Genomic DNA, 19,919 nt, shown 5'->3' on the forward strand with positions numbered 1-19,919 from the left:
CGTGATCCTCTTCGGTACGTCTGAGAGCCAAAGGTAATCTCAAAGCTTTTTAAAAACTTTGAAACTCATTGACGTTGTCCTATCAATTATATAATTTGTTATCTTTTGGAGATTGTTTACATCTTTAAATATTTTTGTTAGAATTACCTCTTTTCTGACTCAAGGCTTAGAGAAGGAAACCGTAAATCATCTCTGCTGTTACAATGAAACAAATGATAATAAATCTCAGGTAATTCAAATCTCTCTTTTATATTTCATGGCTGATTTTTTTATTGGGGTTATGCGTGAAATATTTGTTTTTTCTCAATTATATTTTTATGATGTTTTAAGATTAGTGTTAAATGTGATCGTTTGAAGCATAATGCATTCTCAGAATACACCTCCATGATAAACACTTCTATGTAAATTGTGTCAATTATGTTAGTGATTTTTCATCTGAGTATTGTGACTGATGTTCCAAGAGAGAAAGCGTATCATCTCAAACCGAGATTGTTGGGCAAGTTAATTGGTTTATAGATGTAATTGGATAATTAACATCTAAATGATACATTTTATTAGATAGTACCAAGCAGTCCTTTTAAACTTTTTGAACTTTAACTTTTTGAACTCACAGAATAATCATGCTTAACCTATAAGCAGTTCAAAGAGTTATGTATCTAAAAGATATGCTTTATCAGATATAAATGATATGTTTTATTAGATAGTACCAAGCAGTTCTTTTAAACTCAAACAATGTCATGTTCTGAGTTGTACACATTGTATTGGCCTTTTTTTTCCTTGCGGTGTGTATTCAGATAACAGTAGTGAAGTGCAGATATGAAGTAATATCAACCAAAATTAAGAAAAGTCTTTTAAAAGCAGAGATAATCACATGGGCCTCTCTTGAACATGGCAAGCAACCAGCAGTTTTGCCAGACCCGAATTTCTTAAACAGGTTTTCTACTTTCTTTTTTCTTTTTATTTAGTTTCACCTGATGAGAAGTTTGAATCACAGACTCTTGACATTTTAAAATTTATATTATTTGTTTGTGTAATGGTGCAGAGGTTTCAATGAGACCGGCTTATCGTTCTTCCAAGAAAGTAAAGGACTATGACAAGCTTGAAGCTGAAGTGAAGAAGAATAGAAGGATGATAAGCTTGAAGGAGACGCAGCTTTGAACAAGTTCTTCCGTGAGATATATTTGAATTCTGATGAGGATATAAGGAGTGCTAGAGCAAATCATTTGTGAGTATCTATCTATCTATATTCCTATTTAGTCTTTCTTCTCTCATGGAGATTACAATGTTTTGGCATTTTGATTGACTCTTTTGCAGTTTTGCACAATCAACAGGTGAAATCTAATGGGACAGTGCTTTCAATAGACTGGAAAGATGTTGGTGCTAAGAAAATCGTGAGCACTCTTCATGATGATCAGGCGCTCAAGACATGAGAAATATGATCTTATATGATGTGTGGGTTTTACCTTAATCTAGACAGAACTCGAAGTCTTGGTCTTAAGGCTGGTTTCTCTACTTTATGGACGTAAGGTACTTTGTATTTTCCATAACTCATATTGTTTATACGAAACACTGAAATTTTTAATCTAAACGTTCTAATGTATTTTTTGTTCATATGAACATGTATAAATATTAATATGTAACATCAAATCTTTCATATTAACCACATACATTTAACATAAGTATTTTATAGTTGTAAATATATAATTATCAATTTAATATTAATGTTAATGCCTGCACGCATGTGCGGGCGGTCCACCTAGTATAATCATAGCATCAATAAAGATTTCTTATTCCTCTATATGTTTCTGTTAAAAACGGTAACCTATCTGATCTATCGCCATTAAGTCGACATATCCGTAGAGACGACAAAGCGATGAAACTTTAGTATGATGCCAAGTGTTAATGAAAGAACTCGTTTCTCCATACATGCTTTCATGCATTTAGCAGAGCACTCACGTTCTTGGAACCACCTCTCATTTCTGAAAGAGAACGTTGAAAATCTATTTCTAAATAAATGTGTCGTATTCGGTTTTGTTACTGCTCGATGAGGTGATCTCTGTTTCGCGGAGACTGAATCATTGTAATTCGTCTCGGCTTAGTGTATTAATCTTCTTGAGCAAGCAATATAAGCATGCGAGTGTCACCACCTTCGCCGCCATGAGAGCTCTGCATTAGATGACCTTGAAGATGAGAAGAAACTTCCAGGAACGAACCACCAGCAAGTCTCACGTGTTGGTCGCATCTGGAACAACCTTTACAATATAGATGATCAAATAACCTTTAATTTCTTTTATTATGCAACTATGTTTTCTGAATTTAAAGGAGCTATACTTGTTTTTTTCACACAGTTATTGTTTTGCTTATAATATGTTATTGGTCCACTTTTTTTCGATTTTATGTGTTAAACCCCTAAGTCCACAACTACTACAACATGATAGGCGAAATAAAAAAAAATATTTTCCAAAGCTTTTTCTCAAAATTGCAAACAACATATAAATTTTAATATTAGTGACTCCATTATAAAAAGTCTCTGACATCGTCCCTGATAACAATCATACTTTTAGTTTTATCTAACTATAGCTTAAAACATATCTTATAATCATAATATATAATTTCAACATTAATATATACATTTTAGTCGGCGCAAAAGTCAATATATTGTCTTTGTTTCCTTAAAAACTTCAAGTTCGTTAATCGTTATAAATAAGGACACTTGGCGTGCATGGAGTTAATGATCAAGCTAAAACAAAGGCGAGACGTAAGTAGTATTAGTTGAATATTGTGAGCGGCTAAGAATGTACCTATTCAGTCCAACGGTTCAGATTTCATCGCACGACATTTTTGCTAGCTCCCTATTTATCGAGCGAGAGACGACGAAGTCTCCTCAGAGTTGCATGCATTGCACATACATACGTAAGAAGATTATTAAAAATTAACAAACCAGGAAGAACAAGAAAGAAATCGAGATAATGTCGTGGCAAACTTACGTTGATGAGCATTTGATGTGCGATGTTGGTGATGGCCAAGGTCACCACCTCACCTCTGCCGCCATCATCGGCCTTGACGGTAGTGTTTGGGCTCAGAGCGCTAATTTTCCTCAGGTAACTCTCTGTCTCCTCCTTGATCGTCCATGAATGCCTTCCTCGATTCCAACTTGCATATAACCGTTTCAAACTATGTTGTAGGCTCTGCGTGTTTAATTAAATATATATAGCAAGTGTATAACTGTATTTGACATTTTCTTACTGATTATTTCTAAATGTACCAAGTTCCTGATTTTGGATATGGTTAAACAATTGTTTTCAAACAAAAAATAGCTGATGATTTATCCTCTTCAAACAGTTCAAGCCTCAAGAGATGACAGATATCATGAAAGATTTCGATGAGCCAGGCCACCTTGCTCCCACAGGCTTGTTCCTTGCAGGACTAAAGTATATGGTTATTCAAGGCGAGCCTAATGCTGTCATCCGTGGCAAGAAGGTATACTTAGGAGAATTTCCAATGTTTTTTTTTGCATCTGCAAAAATAGTTTAGGGAACTCAAATTAAAAAAGCTAATTTCTGAAAGTTTAGCTCTTTTTTCTCATATACATGCAAATGCAGATGTAGAAACTGCATATGAAACAATGGATACTCTAAGCTTGTATTATTTCTTTGCTTTTGCATATACATTTAGTAAACTTTTTCCATGTAAGCTCAAATATTAAATATTTAAGATTTTTTTTTTGTTAAGTGTAAATGTAAATGGCAAACGCAAAAGGAATTCACAATTGCGTTTGAAGCTTGAAACATGTTATGTAATTCAAAATGGTAAGTTAAATATAAAAATGATCCATGCAAATGCAAACGTAAACACATAAAATGCATTTGAAACAATTCATGCCTAAGATTAGGAGAATCAACTTTTGCAAAGATGGTCAAATATATAATCACTTGATATCTGGTGTTATGAATTTGGTTTCCGAACTCAAAAACGTTATTAGCGGTTGAGACTTGTGGGATTCTTATTATAACTTGTGCAGGGAGCTGGAGGAATCACGATCAAGAAAACAGGACAATCGATGGTGTTTGGTCTGTACGAAGAACCAGTGACTCCAGGACAATGTAACATGGTCGTGGAGAGGTTGGGTGATTACTTGATCGAACAGGATCTCTGAAGAATGCTCCAGTTCCAGTCCTTTAAACCATTGTTTTACTAATTTTGTTTTTGGGTTGGTTGTATGTTTTTTTCTAATTTAATTTGGAGTCTTTCTGCTTAAAGTTTAAAAGAAAGTTGAACTTGAGATTGCAGATAATTACACAAAAGAAGAATCCGAAACTTAAGACTATTTACCTCTTTTTCTTGGTTTCCCAATTAATTTATTTGTTTTGATTCAATTTTCCTTACACTTCTTTTTGCGTATATATATATTCACATGGTACAGTGAATAATAAGTGAAAAAGTCGGATACGTGAATAATTTTCTTTACATTTGCACATTCTCCATCAACCTTTTTAAGAACTAACCAACCGTGGTTGCAAAGCCTTCTATCAGTTGATGTGCCTACCGCCTCCCGAGTATCATTGATCAGAGATGCCATAATAACTGTCATCATTCATAGGGTTTTCAAACTCTATATAATCCATCTTGGCGCAGACCTTTACCGAAATGTTGTTGCACCATACTAAGATTCAAACACATTCCATTATCTGGGGCTAAAGTCTAAAGATAATTTCTAATCTACGTTTATATTAGACTCCAAATGTTATTAGAGAAGACATTCTTCTCCAATACACCTTCAACCATTATACTTTGGTGTTTCTAGACATATGGATTTTGATGTGTGGAGTCATCAAAACTATTGTATCTTTATAGTTGAAGATTCTAAATTCAAAACGGCTAAGAGTTGCTTTTTTACTTATAAGAAAAAGACAAGATGATGTAAAAAAAAGACAAGATGATCATTTTCACTATCTCTAGTTCTCCACTCTTTCTTTCTCTCTTGCTTATAGGAGTTAGTGATTCTAACAATATGTAACGCCCCGACAAAGCATCCCTAATGGGTCTTCACGCTCATTTTCTTGACTTGTGTGTTCCATTCATCTAACGGTGATGCATTAATTTTTAGAAAGTTCAAAAAGCTTGTTTACTATCATGCAATTAGTACATGGTTTTGTTTTCTATTTTGCCTTCTCTCCCACAGTGCCACAAATCATTTCCTAGTAACTTACTGTTATTCAACTACTCAATTTTAAGTAAACTTAACTTTAAAAGTGTTTAGATAAAATATTAAAAAGATAAATTTAATTCGGTGATGTATGTAGTCAAATCAATTTTTTTTTTAAATAACCATATGCCAAAAATCAAAATGTTTACAAAGTCTTTGAATCCTTGTTAAAAGAGAAAGAAAGAATAAAGCAGATTTTACATTGTTTTGGTTGAGACAACTATCACGGTATTACGGTGGAACACTAGACACCGAATTTTTATAATACGCACCCAAGACATTTTCATCGACTGATCAATAAAAAAAACTGAATAATTCATGTGATAATTATTTCCCAATTTTTTTTCTTTGAGTAAAAAAATTGCTCCTAAATTTGATTATCGACTATTTCCACAAACTTACGAGAGACTGAGTATTTCAAAATCAAAGACCATCTTAATAATCTCCAAAATCTGACTTAAAACACTATAATTATTGAAAGTGATGGGGCAGATGTAAATGCAATGTTGGGTGTCACGCAATAACATAATTGTGATCTGCAAAGAGAATATCCACTCTGTATTCGGAGAGAATAGAGAAGGAACGAATGGTGGGCACATTATGGCATCCCTCAACTTCTCTTTTGTGCCGAATAACTGAAAAAAAATCATTAATTCAATCATGTTTACAACTCATTGTCTAAAATAATATATTAAAGCCAAATTAATAGATACTTCGTCTGTTCCCGAAATTAAGATTTTCTAGAGTATTCACGCTTATTAAGAATTTAATAAATATTTATAATTTAATTTATTTTTTACTTTATTATACACTTTCCAATAACTTTACACCAATGAAATTTAATCAATTCAAATATTTTCAATTAATGTTTCTCAAAAGTATAAAAAAATACCTTAACAATATATAAAATCTATCTTTTGGAACAAAAAAAAATCTAAAAATTCTTACTTTTCGGGAACGGAAAGAGTATTAATTATTGTGTGTAGTTATATGATATGAGCCACTGCGTTTACTCAGTGCAAGCAATTCGAAGTAATTTCGGTTTCACTTGCAGTTAACCAAAATATAAATCATGGATTATCGTATAGAGACTATATGTATGCACATCATGTATTGTTGAAAACATTTGAGCTACTTTTAAATGTCGTTTTAACATAATTAACGGCCTCTGAATGATTCAGAATGGTATATATTGTTTCAACACGATTTGAGCTATTGGAACAAGCATGCCTGGTAAAGTGGTAAAGCATGATAATGATGGGCACCCGACTTGTTTCAAGTGTGACTGTCTCATCGTGCATTTAGCTCACATTAGCTAGTTCCAAGCGATCGCATTTTTGGGATATGTACCTTTCGAATATTTGATGCAATAAGTCAGTCACCACAGGAAGATCCTGGTTGGGTTTGGTACCAGGTGTCACTATCTAATTCATTAATAACAAAATTTAACCCGACTATAAAATTTTAGATATTTTGTTTAAATATATCACATAAAAACATCAATCAAAGTCAAAACATAGAAACTATACAGTAATATAGAATTTTAAAAAAATATCTAAATAACGTTTTTAGATACAGCTTATTATACAATTAACTAGTGTATGTTAAATGATATTTTCCGCTACTCAGCGAATACTTTGATTTCTCTATATATATTTTTCTTCCCTTTATTAAATTTATAAAGATTCTCAACTTATTTACACACATATACCATTTGTGCCTAAATTTGTTTCTATATCTTCGTGCATATCTTCTTATTAATGTTTTTAATTCCTATTTCCCATTCTAATTTTCTATTTTTCTACAACTTTTTTATAGTAAAAATATATGTTCGGGAACGCGCTAAGCGCTAGTCGGACGGTCGGGTTGGGCCTAGCGCCTAAAGAAAAAATCGGGGATTAATCGGAAATTATGCGGGACGGATTTTTAGATTGTTTACTATATTATAAAACATGTTAATTTTTAATTGTGTATAACATTAATACATTTTCATGTTTAAGATTGTATAAAACATAAATAGAATATATAAACTTAATATAGTGTAATTTTCATCAAAATTATGAATATAAATTATATTTATAAAATTTTAGATCAAATAAATAAATAAAAATATTATTAAAAATAAAATAAAAATAATAAAAAATAGATTAGGCGGCCGCCTAGGCGGTCATTTAGGCGGTCTAGGAATTGGATATCCAATTTTTTTAAACGATTTGGCATAAATCAGAACAGAAAAGTGACGCGTAACGCTCAGGCGGCCGCCAAGGTGGCTAGGCGGCCGATTTTTAGAACATGGGTAAAAATACATCCCTACAACATTTTGTACAGTAAGAATACATAAAGTATTCAAGAAATAATAAATATATTTTTAAACTAGAATTAATTTGATTTGACAGCCTAAAACACAAAAATATATTAAAAATTAAGCAGACAAATATTTCTTATGTTTGTTATAGATGTGAATGCTTTTACAAATTATTATTAGTAATAATAAATAGTAATTTTTAAAAAGATAAATTTTCACAAAAATAGATGTGAATGCTTTTACAAAATGTTATTATTAGTAATAATAAATAGTAATTTTTTAAAAAAATAATAAAATTTATTGAGTTATCATTGGTTGAATTCTATAGAAATTAAAATAATAAAATATAAGAGATTTATGATAGAAATTTAATGTACTTGTATAAAAATAATAATTTGTGAATGGGAGAGAGTATAAATTTGAACCACAACATTTCCTAGTCTGCGATCAAAAGCTCACATTGAGAGAGAAGTGGAGAAGTAAGTCTTTCACAGAAAAAAAAAAAAAAAAAAGTAAAAACCCCACCGGAGAAAAAGAAGAAGATGTCGTGGCAATCGTACGTTGATGACCACCTTATGTGCGATGTCGAAGGCAACCACCTCACCGCCGCCGCTATTCTCGGTCAAGACGGCAGTGTGTGGGCTCAGAGCGCCAATTTCCCTCAGGTTCCTCTCTCTCTTTCCTTCTTTTCTCTGATCATTGGGGTCAGATTCAGCCGTCTTTTTTGTGATTTTAGATCTGAGAAATCTCGGATCTGATTTCGATTTCACCATCTCCGATCCTCTTTCTCCAGAATCTGATGAGAAACTCGATCTGCTTTTCTGGATCAGTAGATTGAGTTCAACCTAGGGTTCTAGAAGATCTTTAGTCTGGTAGCAGTAGTTAATCGTAGATCCATGTGTTTATCTGATAATCTTTTAAGTGTTGGAATCTAATGCTTGTATCGCCTTGGTGTTCTTTTTGATATGTGTATTTACAGTTGAAGCCTGAAGAAATCAAAGGAATCACCACGGACTTCGAGGAGCCTGGGTTTCTTGCCCCAACCGGTCTATTTCTCGGTGGAGCCAAGTACATGGTTATTCAAGGTGAACCAGGAGCTGTCATCCGTGGCAAGAAGGTAACATGATTCTTATCTATTAACCCTTACTTGTACATCTTATGATAGGAATCATAATTCATTTTACAATTCTCTCTCTATGTAGGGACCTGGAGGCGTTACTATCAAGAAGACGACTCAAGCCTTGGTCATTGGCATCTACGAGGAGCCCATGACTGGAGGGCAATGCAACTTGGTTGTGGAAAGGCTCGGGGATTACCTCATCGAGTCTGACCTCTAAATTTTCAGTTTCAAATTATGCTATCAAAACGCAAATCAATTTGAAGCCTTGGAACCAATATCTTGTTGTTGGTCTTTGTTACTGGGTTTGTGTGTCTTATGTAATGGCATTTGGATCATCTTTTTTTATCCCTTCATATGTATTGTGTTTTTTCTTTAGATTTTTATTTCTCCATAGTTTTGTTTTTCTTAAATTGATCTGCGGTAGGTTTACGTTTTGTGGTTTGGAACATCTCTGTCTACAATGCCACATAAAAGAACGTTTGTAGAAAGATGAATGGAGAAAAAGTTTAGGAACTTGGACTTTTTAGACTCGGCCGGTTAGCTTGGTTCGAAACTGGGACGGATAAGAGTCCTCGGATCCTATTTTGTTTCTTTTCATAGCATCGTAGTAATAAACAACGTAGGGACAGCCAGAGACGAACGCTAGCTCTTCATCACCATTAGTGCCCATTAAGTACTAGATTCACGTTTGAAGGAAGAAACACAGTAGTTTTCTGTCCATTTTTGCTTCTTGACATTTTCAAGAACCCACAAAGTCACAAAATCTTCATTAGGCATGATCTGCCCTATAACCCCTGTTTGGGAACGCGCTAGGCGTTAGTCAGGCGGTCGGATTGGGCCTAGCGCCTAAAGAAAAAATCAGAGATTAATCGGAAATTATGCGGGGCAGAATTTTTAGATTCTTTACTATGTTATAAAACATGTTAATCTTTAATTGTATATAACTTAAATACATTTTCATGTTTAAGATTGTATAAAACAGACAAATAGAATATATAAATTTAATATAGTGTACTTTTCATAAAAAGTATGAATATAAATGATATTTATAAAATTTTAGATCAAATAAATAAATAAAAATATTATTAAAAATAAAAAAATAATAAAAAAATAGATTAGGTGGCTGTCTAGGCGGCTAGGCGGTCATTTAAGCGGTCTAGGCGGAGAAAATCGGATATCCGATTTTTTAAACCGATTTGACATAAATCGAAGCGGAAGAGTGACGCGTAGCGCCTTGGCGGCCAACATGACCTATAACTTACCATTGTGGTTTATGATATTTTTTAAAATCCTTTTTGGTGTTTCAGTGGTACATAATTCTTCAGATCCAGCATCAAAACTCACAATTCTCTTGCCTCTATACTGTTGAGTTATATACTACACATTTTCATTGAAGCATTGCATACTCCCTTGCTCAATGATCGGTCGGCCGTTCTGAACACAACCAGATAAAATATTCACATTAGCTTTAAATTTTTAAAAGCTATCTCTATAATATTATTTGAGAAGTGACTTTTCTAGGTGTCATACTCACGTTAACTCTCACGGTGGTTGATTACTATGATATCCTTAATGAATTAAAAAATACATTTAAATACTATTATTTCCTTTATAAAAATTTTTAAATAAAAATATAAAATAAAAAGGAAATATTTATAAAGTTTAAAAAAAAATTTAAACGAAAATATATGTATATATATTATGATTTCATAATAAAAGGAAAGTTCACAAAATAGTAAAATATCATTTAAAAAATATTTTTAAATAATATAAAATATAATTTTGAAGTAATAAAATACTTTATCTATATATTCTTAGATGAAAAAAAATATTTGTATATAATGTGATTTTATAAAAAAAAAGTTCACATAGATGATCTTAATATTAGAATAAAAAAATATTTTTCTTTTAAAATATAAGTTTACACAATGCAAATATGTATATTTACAAAGTAACTAGGTGATTATCCCGTGCTCATGCATGGGAATAAACATTTAAAAATAATTAAATTATAATATTGATAAATATTTTCTCTTGGTTGTTTATAAATTTTAAGTAATTTTGTAATTTTTATGTATGATAAATAAAAAAAATGTACTAAGTGTCTTTATGTTTTCATCTTAATTAGATATGTGATTTTAATTATAATATTTTTTATTATTTAAGTATTCATTTTGGTATGTTGAATTGCATCTATGCTTTTAAATTGACGATGATTTTTTGTTTAATTAGGTTAAAATTGGTTTATTAGTATCAATTCAGATTATCCTCTTATATTTTAAATATATTTTATAAAATTTTGTATAGTTTGATGTATCTTGTTTAGTAAAACAGAAAATAAATATATTTAATCAGGTATGCATTAATAAACATAACTTGTAATATTTTGAAAATTCATACACATATATAAATATATATATATATATATAATATTAATCATAATAATAGGTGGATTTAACTGTTCATATTTTGATTGGTTTCATTATTTAAATTTTGGTATATTGGGTTATATTTTTTTGAAATGAATCATATTTTTGGTTATAATTAGACTAAAATAAGAATAATATTATTAATTAGATTTTCTTTTGTAGAAAACATGTCTAAACTATTTTACTTTTTCAATTTGTTTTGTGAAGTGGTGTTTTATATATAAGTAAATATATTTTAAAAAATTTAGATATTTTATCTTTTATTTATATTTTTTGGGAAAAGATAAAAAGTAATAAAATTTAAACTTTTCGCATATAAATAATCTATAAGCTTATATTCTGTAAATATCCCTTTTTCTTATTTATGTGCTTTTGGAAGAATAAATGAAATAAAATTAGATGATGTTAATGGTAATCATTTATAATCTTTTTATTTCATTAAGGGTGTCTATGTAATTAACTGTCATGAAAATTAAAGTGAGCGCGATACATAAGAAACTGACTTCTCAATAACGTGAACACGACACATAAGAAACTGACTTCTCAATTAATATTATAGAGATATAATTTGTTTTTATATATCTATATATTTTCTTAAATGATTGCATAAAATAATTAAGTAACATAAACTGATATATGTTTAATTGACAAAATATAATTTATGATTAGTATTATTGAAATGTTTTTATTTTATTTTTCAAATATTTCGTTGACTATAATATCTTACCGTTACAGCAAAAAAATATAAGTTGTATTTTACTTATATAATTTAATTTTTCAAAAACAATCACATTTTTACTGCATATTTTAAGAGATATTAAAAACCAAAAATAAATTTTAACCATAAACATCTTTTGATCAAATAACTATAACATGAGTGACTTGACTAATCCATCTTATATTTAAAATCATAGATTTAACTATAATAAGAATATAATTTATTTATTTTATAAGAATATATAATTATTTAATAATAATTTATTTATTTTATAAATTTAATTATGGGATGACTTAAAATATATTAACAAATAAAAAATAAAATATTAACTCACTTTTACAATTTGGTTCTTTTGTAAAAGTTATATATATATATATATATGACTTTAGAATATTATCATTATATTAATTTATGTAATTGGGAATCAGGCACTTTAGTTTTTTTTTTTTTCATTCGAAGCACAATATATTTTAAGTTATACATTTTTTTAAGTCATACATAATCTTACTAAAATATACTTACATATCTAAGACAACAACCAACCTAAATACAAATAAGAAAATTAATCAGAAAATAATATATTTAGAATAAAAAAATATTATAATTGAATTCAAAGAAATAGATGGAATCCAATATGTCCAAATGATAGTTGAATCTACTGTAAAAACAACATAACTGATTAGATATAAAATATCTAAAATCATATGTATAGTTAAAGTAATATAATATTATTAATAAAAATTATACATATATATTATAAATTAATTTAAAACTAAAAGTAAATATCAATCAATTATTATAGTATATTTACTTTTTAAATATTTATGTCCGTGCATGAGCACAAAAAAATCACCTATTTATAGATATGTCGCATGACCTCCAAACCATCGATATTATAATTTTTTTATCTAACTATCATTTAAATAAGGGGAATTGAGCTGTATAACATTCAAACAATTAATAATTCACTAGTTATCTAAATACCCTAACTCACCGATACACCGCTTCTCTTTTATAAATAATAGCCATATTGCCCTCATGAATAACCGGAGAAACCTACAAACAAAAACCAAAATTTAATAATAAATAATGTGGCAATGTTACTCGTGTCCCTTTGTTAGTCATACCTTTTAATAATCACACATATCTTTAAATGTTATTTTTATTAGTAAATATTAGAAAGATTAATCAATTTTGTTCAGATGTGTAGCGCCTCCCGACGAACTCTATTGTGTTCATGGTGAAAGATTACAGTGAGCAGACACAAAAACTCTTTCATTTCTTTTTCTTTTTATGTTAAATCATTGATTACTTACAATCATGCTTTTACTTTAATACTCTGTGTTTTGTTTCTGGTTTTGTTTTCCAGATACAGTGTTGAAGAATAACGACGGCGGATCAGTAAAAATGTCGCCTTGTCAGAAAACGAAAAGAGATGAAGACGAGCTCTATATGGTGGTGAAGAATAATGATTGTGAGCCTAGTAAATGTGTGTCACCATCAACATGTCTAAAAAAAGAAATGAAGAAGATGAACTATCCACTCCATCCATACTACCGGTGAAAATAATAGTATAGTATATATATTTTAGTGTACTTATTTATGTAAGGGTACCATACTATTTGAGACATATTTCTATACTATTTTTTAAAGATAATAATATATCATGTTTTGAAATTTGATAGTACTCTTCTCTGTAATTTTGTGTGATTGATTGTAATATAAAATTTATTTTTCTCGAGTGTTGGACAAATTTGATTATTTGTAAGATTTACTTACTATACTACTTAGACTATATGGAATAGAAGATATACAACATGTTAACCAAGTAAATGGCATCCAAGTGTCAAATATTGAAAAACAATTTATAGATTGTATTTGATTTTATAGGTTCCTGCTTAGGGTTTAGATTTACTAAGTAGAGGTTTGTGTATAGTAAACCATATTATATACATTCTATTTGGGTTTATGCTTCCTTGATTAGAGTTTAATTTCACTAATCAGTGGCGTGTCTTGTATTGTTGTATTTTTTCGGGTGGGGAGAGCTTGCTGTTTGCATTTCATACTATAGATACATCACTGGATAAATTTGATTATTTAGAACATTCGTTTACTATACTATTTAGGAAATAGAAGATATGCAACATGCTAACTAAGTAAGTGTGCCTTCAAGTGTCCAATATTAGAAAACAATTTATAGATTGTATTTGGGTTTATAGGTTTCTGTCTGGGGTTTAGATTTACTAAGTAGAGATTTGTGTATAGTAAACCATATTATATACATTCTATTTGGGTTTATGCTTTCTTGATTAGAGTTTAGCTTTATTAATCTGTGGTGTGTCTTGTATAATTTTCAGTAGAGGTTTGAGTGAGATACAATAGTACATGCGTAACCGAGATAGAATAGTATACACGCAATCTGGTAAGCGTTAACTTCTTCGTGCATTCATCTTTATCTATGTTTATTTATGTGGTAAAAATTAAATTGATGTGGTTTCTTTTTCTTTCGTAAGTTATGCAAAGGTCACATAAATTGTGGGCCACATATGTTGGTGTCAACATCAATTTTTATCATTTGTTACCGATAAATACACATATTTTACATGGGTGACGTGGACTTACCTTCTTCCCTTCACCTGCTACTTGTAGGACAGATGGTTATAACCGGATGAAAGAAGACACATTTGTTACTTCCTTAGTTATGTCAAAATCATTGACCTGCACTTAATTAAACTACCAAACTTAGATATCTAGCAAATTCTCCCTTTAAATAAATAGATATTTTAGTAATATATTATGATTCTAAAGTAATACATTCGATCCTGAATTAAAAATTACAATTAAGTACAATCTGAAAAACACTTTTCCTCCTTTGTCTGATAATCACATTGAGATTTAACATCTCCTAACTTTCTTTTAATTGGATATTTTCTCTTTTCTTTTTTTCGTTGTCAAAAAGAAATGAGATTGGATAGTTTCCTAAATGCCATTATTTCATATAAGAAAAACTATTGCCATGTTCCTATACGTTCATTTCCTATTCATTCCTCGTGTTCCCGAAAAAATCACTAGTCGGAGCCCAAATAAAACAGGGTCGTTTTCTCCAGGGTTCCCTTTATATAGACAAACTCTAATGAATATTTCATTTTCTTATTTATTCCTTTTTATTATTATGTGAATTTGTAAAAAAAGTCCTAATTAAATAAAAAGGAAATAAAACAATTTTTGGTAATGGATTTTAGGTAGAAAAATTAAATCAAGCAAACAACACGGCAGGTTTCTCCAGGTCTTCCTTTATATAAACAAATCCTCTGAGCTTTTGACAAAAAAAAAAAAAATCTTAAAATCATAATCAAGAAAAAAGAATAGAGGAATATGGATTCCTTGACAGATGATCTTTGGGCATCAACACTTGTCCTATTACCCCTAAAGAGCATCGCCACTTCCAAACTGGTCTGCAAGCGATGGAGATCACTATCAGATCTCTTAGAAACACAAAGAGTTATAAGAACAACTTTTCTTATTAGTTTTAGAAACTACTCAAAACTAAAGCTCTCAATATGTTTCTCTCAGATCATATGGAACACCTCTCCATTAGACCTATATTTATATGAAAGACAATTCCCTTTAACATGTGGGATATGAAAAACACAAACCTAACCTAAATAGAAACTTCCTTTTCCTATTTCTAGGTTTCCTTATTGTGTTTATCTTAACATATTAAACATCTAATAATATGTTAAGTTTCCACAAGCTTGGAATTATCCAACATTCACCCCCTTAATTCCAACTTGAATTAGGGAGAACAATTTCTTGAACTCCGATTAAGCTCCTCATTTGCTTGAACATAATCCTTGCTAATGGCTTGGTAAGGATGTCGGCCTTCTGCTCAACACCCGGCACATGCTCCACTTTGATCTGCCCGTTCTCCACACACTCACCAATGAAGTGATACTTCTTGAGTACATGCTTACTCCTTCCATGGAAAACTGGATTCTTGGTTAGAGCAATGGCTGATTTGTTGTCGATCCTAAGCTTGACTATCTCGCCTTCTTTTCTTAGTATCTCACTCAACAATTCCTTGATCCATATAGCTTGCTTCGCTGCTTCTGTTGCTGCCATGAATTCTGCTTCGCATGATGACAATGCAACCGTCTGCTGCTTCTGCGACGTCCAAGTAATCAGTGATGAACCGTAGTAGAATGCATGTCCTGACGCGCTCCTCCCGTCATCGAGATCAATGTTGTGACTGCTGTCACTATAACCAACGACACTCCTTGACCCATCTCTCTTGAAGAACAGACCGTAGTTTGTTGTTCCTTTCACATACCGCAATATGTGCTTGATGGCTTGTCTGTGAGAGTCTCTCGGATTGTGCATGTATCGGCTAAGAACACCTACTGCGTAACACAGGTCGGGTCTTGTGTGAAGCAGATACCTCAAACATCCTATGATTCTTCTGAACTCGGTAGCATCTATCTCTCGCTCATCTTCAGCTTTTGAGATCTTCAAATTCGCCTCAATTGGAATTTGAGTTGCGTTACACGCTTCCATCTTTGTGTCACGCAGGATTCCTTGAGCATACCTCTCTTGTTTTATTCTGATTCCGTCTGCTCCTTGAATCACCTCTATGCCAAGGTAGTACGTTAGCTTACCTAGATCTGACATCTCGAACTTCTTAGACATCTCCTCCTTGAATTGCCTAATCACCTTAAGTGAAGTTCCTGTCACAAATAGATCATCAACGTAGATGGCAATGATCAAGACGTCTTCTCCTTCAGTCTTGCAGTACACTGATGGTTCCTTCGTACACTTCTCAAATCTCATATCCTTGAGAACCTGATCAAGTTTCACACTCCATGCTCTGGTGCCTGGCGTAACACATGCAACGTCTTGTGTAACACACAAACTCGATCCTCTTCTCCTTTCTTCTCAGAACCAGTTGGTCTATCTACAAGCTCCCATATCTTGTTTCTTGTGATAGACTCCAACTCGTCTTCCATAGCTTCAACCCAATCTTCTTCACAAGATAAGTTGAACTCATCTGAGGCAATCTCTCCTCCTCTATCGGTGCATCCTAGATGGAACACATCTGAGGCAACCTCTCCTCCTCTATCGGTGCAACCTAGATTGAACATAGCTAAGGCAAGCTCTCCTCCTCTATCGGTGTGAGATCTTTTGAACCGATAGAATGCCTCATGATTATCTGATGTCGTTGGTGGTGCGGTTTGTTCACTCAAATCTCCAAGCAATAATCTTAATGGCTTTGATGTATGAACCATGGCCTTAGTCAGGAGTGAGTCTCTGGTTTGCTTCCCTGCGAGACATGTGTCACACACGTCTTCTTCGTGTGTTACACTCGGGAATGAGTGTCTCGTTTGCTTCCCTGCGAGACATGTGTCACACACGCCTTATTCGTGTGTTACACTCTGCATTCCTACGACCATCTCCTTCCTTACCATGTTGTTCATCACTCCATAGCATATATGTCCTTGTCGAGCATGCCACCTCCATGTAGCATCTACGTCCCTGACATGTAAACACTCCGGGTAGCTTATCTCCATAGGGGTCTTGTAGAGACGGTTTGGAGATCTTGTCACACGAACTAGCAACCTTCCATGCGAATCTGTGAGCGTTAAGTAGACATCTATCATGTTAACCTCACATCCGTTTTCTGTTGCTTGCCCAAGACTCAATATATTGTGCTTCAGATCGGGTATGTAGTATATGTCCTTGAGTGCCTTCTTCTCTCCAGTCTTGCACACAAAGGTAACTACACCCTTTCCTATAATGTCAACACACGATCCATCACCAAACTTCACCTTCCCTTTGGTGTTGAGATTCAAACTCGAAAAAAACTCTTTGTTCCCTGTCATGTGATTGCTCGCTCCATTATCCAAATACCAGACACTTGCACTGCCTTTATCGATATCAAGATTCTTCGGAATCACCTTATCTTCGTTCAAAAACACCACCTCGTGTACATAGAGTGCATCAGCCTCTTCTGTCTCGTTTAGGTTGGTTTCTTGATTCTTCTCTGTCTTTTCGGGACAGGCAGTTGCGTAGTGACCAGGCTTGTCACATCTCCAACATATCAGCTTTGAACGATTCTTCTTTGAGTTGTTATCTTCGGTGTGTGACGCACGGTTTTGGTTGTGTGACCTACCTCGACCTCTGCCTCTACCGTTCCGTCCTCTTCCTCTACCACGGGTATTCTCATAGCCCCTCTGACTATGCTCTTCATTGTTCGAAAACATCAGTTTCCCTTGGTCTTCTTTCTGAGTTTCTTCTCCTACACGCTCCTCGTACGCCTTAAGTCTTCCAACTATGTCTTCAAACCCCGTCGAGTTGAGATCTAGGACTTGCTCAAGTGATGCTACGATCTGGATATACTTGTGTCTTGGAAGACCCTTCAAGAACTTCTTGACCATCTTGGATTCTTCTATGTTTTCTCCCAACGAGGTTGCTTTGGATGATAGGCCCGATATCTTCCCCGCGAAGTCATCGACCGTATCTGCATCATCCATCTTCAACCTATCAAACTCCGTCATCAACGTCTGAAGTCTCGCCTCCCTTACACGATCAGCTCCTAGGTGTCGCGACTTGATGGCATTCCAGATCTCTTTTGATGCGATTTGTTCTCCCACCTGGAGAATCAAAGTCTCTGGAACAGATTGAAACAAAAGAGCTATCGCAACATCGTTCTTCCTTTGATCATCTGAACCGGGTTCGATTGTGTCCCACACTTCATGAACACGTAGTAGAACCTTCATCCTCATCGACCAAACTGTGTAGTTTGTCGGTGACAACATCGGACATTGGATGGATGTAGATCCAAAGTCCTCCGTGCGTGGAGCCCTAGTCACGTCCGCCATCTTGCTTACGCGATCTCTTGTTCACAAGCACCAGGATCTTAAGCTACAACTTAAGCTTAGATCGAGTTTCCAACCTGAGGCTCTGATACCAATTCAAATATCTTAGAAACACAAAGAGTTATAAGAACAACTTTTCTTATTAGCTTTAGAAACTACTCAAAACTAAAGCTCTCAATATGTTTCTCTCATATCATATGGAACACCTCTCCATTAGACCTATATTTATATGAAAGACAATTCCCTTTAACATGTGGGATATGGAAAACACAAATCTAACCTAAATAGAAACTTCCTTTTCCTATTTCTAGGTTCCTTATTGTGTTTATCTTAACATATTAAACATCTAATAATATGTTAAGTTTCCACAAGCTTGGAATTATCCAACACACTACTCGAATCTCCCTTTCTCCGTAGGCTTTTCCTTTCTCGCCATCAACTCTCACACTCTATGTGGTCGCTCATGGTGAAAGATGATCAGCAAGAAGCCGTTGCTCACTACAGATGCGACATTTGGGGTCATCCAACACAACAACTTGGCTCTTACATCGCCACTTTCATTACCGAAGCATTCTTAAACCACAAGCAAAAATACAGACAAGTCGGAGCCGTGGCTTACACGGATGTCGGGTTGATTCTTATCCGTGTTGTGTCTGTCCTCGGGAACGTATCCTTGTACGTGGTTAATCCCGTTTCACGGGAATGCGTAGAAACGGATCCTCCATGGTGTGAAGCAGAGGAGGATTACTGGAACCTAGGTTTAGCCACACTAACCGATAGAGATGGCGTCGTTTTGGGTTACAAAGTCGTTCTTCTATATGATGCTATACCACGGAAAAAGATTTTTAGTTTGCTGATATATTCGTCAGAGACTGGCTTGTGGAGTCAAGAAACCGTACAGTTTCCTTACTCTTTTAGCCGTCAGGAGTTTCGCTGTTCCATTAGCTTGAACGGAAATCTTCACTGGGTCGCTCGCAACAACGTGAATGATGAAGTTGTTGTATCCACCGACTTCTACGGTTCTGAGCATCTTGTTTGTCGTGTTACGCGTTTCCCTGATTTAGAAACATCTCCAGAGTTTCAAAGATTCTGCACTGTTTTGTAACATCCCGAGTTGTGATATATGGAAAGGCTTAAGAGAATTGATTTGACTACCTATGTCACCAAAGTTGACTTACCTTTTCCGGAGCACATCCTGAAAGAACTCCAGAGTTAAGCGTGCTTGAGCTGGAGTAGTGGAAGGATGGGTGACCTATCGGGAAATGATTC

The 19,919-nt window shown here is 33.2% G+C and overlaps 3 protein-coding genes across 3 annotated transcripts; all 3 read left to right on the top strand.

Annotated features, from left to right (window-relative positions):
- The first annotated feature begins 2,863 nt into the window (after positions 1-2,863).
- On the top strand, positions 2,864-4,371 carry LOC125589989 (profilin-5-like). Its single transcript, XM_048762763.1, has 3 exons — positions 2,864-3,101; positions 3,343-3,480; positions 4,022-4,371. The coding sequence occupies exons 1-3, from the start codon at positions 2,970-2,972 to the stop codon at positions 4,154-4,156; spliced, it is 405 nt and encodes a 134-aa protein (XP_048618720.1). The 5' UTR covers positions 2,864-2,969; the 3' UTR covers positions 4,157-4,371.
- Positions 4,372-7,889: 3,518 nt separating this feature from the next.
- LOC106376194 (profilin-1) lies at positions 7,890-9,006 on the top strand. Its single transcript, XM_013816262.3, has 3 exons — positions 7,890-8,176; positions 8,491-8,628; positions 8,714-9,006. Exons 1-3 carry the CDS (start codon positions 8,054-8,056, stop codon positions 8,846-8,848), a joined length of 396 nt encoding a protein of 131 aa, XP_013671716.1. The 5' UTR covers positions 7,890-8,053; the 3' UTR covers positions 8,849-9,006.
- Positions 9,007-19,113: 10,107 nt separating this feature from the next.
- LOC106373240 (F-box protein At3g28330-like) lies at positions 19,114-19,755 on the top strand. The gene has a single exon (XM_013813446.1). The coding sequence runs from the start codon at positions 19,114-19,116 to the stop codon at positions 19,753-19,755; it is 642 nt and encodes a 213-aa protein (XP_013668900.1).
- Positions 19,756-19,919: the final 164 nt, after the last annotated feature.

The sequence above is a fragment of the Brassica napus genome, chromosome C7 (genome assembly GCF_020379485.1).
Source record: "Brassica napus cultivar Da-Ae chromosome C7, Da-Ae, whole genome shotgun sequence".
Classification (NCBI taxonomy): Eukaryota; Viridiplantae; Streptophyta; class Magnoliopsida; order Brassicales; family Brassicaceae; genus Brassica; species Brassica napus.

What these genes read in the sequence shown, in the direction of transcription:
- LOC125589989 (XM_048762763.1), top strand. Translation starts at nt 2,970, where the DNA reads ATGTCGTGGCAAACTTACGTTGATGAGCATTTGATGTGCGATGTTGGT. An exon ending in AGAGCGCTAATTTTCCTCAG is followed by an intron (nt 3,102 to 3,342) that starts GTAACTCTCTGT and finishes CTCTTCAAACAG; the next exon opens with TTCAAGCCTCAAGAGATGAC. An exon ending in CTGTCATCCGTGGCAAGAAG is followed by an intron (nt 3,481 to 4,021) that starts GTATACTTAGGA and finishes TAACTTGTGCAG; the next exon opens with GGAGCTGGAGGAATCACGAT.
- LOC106376194 (XM_013816262.3), top strand. Translation starts at nt 8,054, where the DNA reads ATGTCGTGGCAATCGTACGTTGATGACCACCTTATGTGCGATGTCGAA. An exon ending in AGAGCGCCAATTTCCCTCAG is followed by an intron (nt 8,177 to 8,490) that starts GTTCCTCTCTCT and finishes GTGTATTTACAG; the next exon opens with TTGAAGCCTGAAGAAATCAA. An exon ending in CTGTCATCCGTGGCAAGAAG is followed by an intron (nt 8,629 to 8,713) that starts GTAACATGATTC and finishes CTCTCTATGTAG; the next exon opens with GGACCTGGAGGCGTTACTAT.
- LOC106373240 (XM_013813446.1), top strand. Translation starts at nt 19,114, where the DNA reads ATGGTGAAAGATGATCAGCAAGAAGCCGTTGCTCACTACAGATGCGAC.